The sequence below is a fragment of the Engraulis encrasicolus genome, chromosome 19 (assembly GCF_034702125.1).
Source record: "Engraulis encrasicolus isolate BLACKSEA-1 chromosome 19, IST_EnEncr_1.0, whole genome shotgun sequence".
In the NCBI taxonomy this organism is placed as follows: domain Eukaryota; kingdom Metazoa; phylum Chordata; class Actinopteri; order Clupeiformes; family Engraulidae; genus Engraulis; species Engraulis encrasicolus.
Genome location: NC_085875.1, coordinates 28533645 through 28536144, shown reverse-complemented (window position 1 = coordinate 28536144; position 2500 = coordinate 28533645). Strand labels below are relative to the sequence as shown.

The following is a 2500-nucleotide window of genomic DNA, read 5'->3' as shown; positions in this document are numbered from 1 at the left end:
CTATTCTAATGGGGGCAGCTTTTGTTTACATTTAAAAAAATCTTAACATAGGCCTACTCCAAATATTTTCCCAAAAGGTATTGCTGTTTGCTAGTTGTCTGCTGATGTTGCATAACCCTTTGGATGTTTTTGGGAATAAATCAAGATGTTTTTTTGAAATGTAAACAAACAGCTGCCCCCATTACAATGACTAGGATCTCGGAAAAGGCTGAAAGACGTAGACTAGTTGACTAACGCAAGATTGACAGATAACGAAATCGTAAAGTAGGCTATAAAAAATGTGCGCGCGCGCGTGTGTTCGTGTGCGTGTGTGTACCTCATAGTTGCGAGTTTCTCTCCTTTCCTCCAGTCCCATAGTACTATAGTGTGATGGTCATCCAGACCCACTGACACCAAGCGCTTACCGTCCGCTAAACACACAGACACAAACACAGACACAGACACAGACACAGACACAGACACAGACACACACACACACACACACACACACACACACACACACACACACACACACACACACACACACACACACACACACACACACACACATACATTATACATATAAAGACATACATTATAAAAACACACATCTAGATCCACAGACACTAAACGTTATAGTCTGCTGTCTATAGGTTCTCAATTTTGTTTCCCCCTGGCTGCGCAACCCTGGCTGCGCACAACTCATCCTCTGATTGTTGGAAACCGCTGTCGGTAGGGGAGAACGGGGTTGCTTGTCACAAGTTATGGTTGTCACACTCGTCATATCTCAGCCTCTGAAGGTCGCTGATCAAAACCGTTGACACAGAAATCTTTGAAATTAGTGTCACAGGATCATTGATATTGGAGGTAAAACCACAATATCCTTGAGGTGAGACAACATAATGTGTTTTTCACAAGAAAATTAAAAATGTTAGAAGTCTAATGTTTTTCATGTATTGCACTATGGGCTGACATCAAAATCAGTCTGCCCATTTGAAAGTTTAAAGTGTAAGCTACAATATTGGTATTTTTTTTCTTATCTAGGGCAATCCATGTCGGAACTAGCCTGAAAAAGAGTGAAACATGTCAGCCGGGGGTGGTTGTCACACTGCATACATTCCATTGCATGTGCTGTTAGCCATAGCATTAGCATTTCACATTCATTTGTGTGTGAAATACACTACATCTGCATTTTAAAGTTCCAACGAGTGTAAGAAGTAGCAAACGAACCATTTGTGATGATTCTGTATGCGTGAGCTAGGTTTAGATTCACATTTCATAGAAATTAGAAATGTTGTATCATTTTTATTTAATGTTAAAATGTTCCAGTTCCCCACATTAGAATAACATTGTGACAACCAACCCCATAGGGTGTGACAACCAACCCTAGACCGGGGTTGGTCGTCACATTTGCGAAAAGTGCCTTTGAGAGCCCATATCTTTTGAAAAGAATGTATTCCATGGAATCTAAAACTATATAAATGTACCTGATAAATGTAGCATTGAACCCGTATATAAATGGTTTCCTTGCAATACACTGTTTTTCCTGAAATCAGATTTAAGTAAAAAGTGTGACAACCCACCCCAGTCTCCCCTAAAGAAATTAGCTTACGTGGTTGGAGGCCAGTGTTTTGCCCCTCCTCACAACACCATGTTTATAAACAAAAAACACACGTATAGACAATATAAATTGTCTACTCTCTCTCCCTCCCTCTCTCTCTCTCTCTCCCCCCCCCTCTCTCCCTCTCTCTCTCTCTCTCTCTCTCTCTCTCTCTCTCTCTCTCTCTCTCTCTCTCTCTCTCTCTCTCTCTCTCTCTCTCTCTCTCTCTCTCTCTCACCTGAGAAGTCGAGGGCGTTGACTCCCACCTGATGTATTCCTCTGAGTACGGCGAGAGGCTTTAACAGCTCTGCATCCCAAACGTGAACACAGGCATCACGACCCACCTGCACACACACACACACACACACACACACACACACACACACACACACACACACACACACACACACACACACACACACACACACACACACACACACACACACACACACACACACACACACACACACACACACACACACACACACACACACAAGTATGCCAATCACGGTCCATTTACACATTCACACACCTGTCCCATAGCAGTGTGGTCTCTTAGAGGGTGTAACACGAGGCTGAGTGTGTGTGTGTGTGTGTGTGTGTGTTTGTGCAAGTGCATGTGTGTATGTGTACCTGTCCCGTAGCGATGTGGTCTTTTAGCGGGTGTATGGCCAGGCTCAGTATGTCGTCGTCGTGGCCGAGGTAGAAGCGTTGTGATTGGTTGGTTCTGTTGTAGACCACACCTACTGCTGCCACGTGGTACACGATCTCACCGGACTGGGTGTAGAAGAGGTTACTCCTACAGTCATGACCACGATAGCTACACACACACACACACACACACACACACACACACACACACACACACACACACACACACACACACACACACACACACACACACACACACACACACACACA

General features: G+C 44.0%; 1 protein-coding gene across 1 annotated transcript in view; it reads right to left on the bottom strand.

The window, feature by feature from the left end:
- The window catches only part of eml5 (EMAP like 5), a 49205-nt gene that overhangs the window by 29791 nt on the left and 16914 nt on the right, over window positions 1-2500 (bottom strand). The window contains exons 16-18 of the mRNA XM_063224115.1: window positions 2213-2399; window positions 1818-1923; window positions 317-410 (exon numbers count right to left, since the gene is read on the bottom strand). Coding sequence (XP_063080185.1) covers window positions 317-410; window positions 1818-1923; window positions 2213-2399 — 387 coding nt within the window. The remainder of the gene's footprint in view (window positions 1-316; window positions 411-1817; window positions 1924-2212; window positions 2400-2500) is intronic.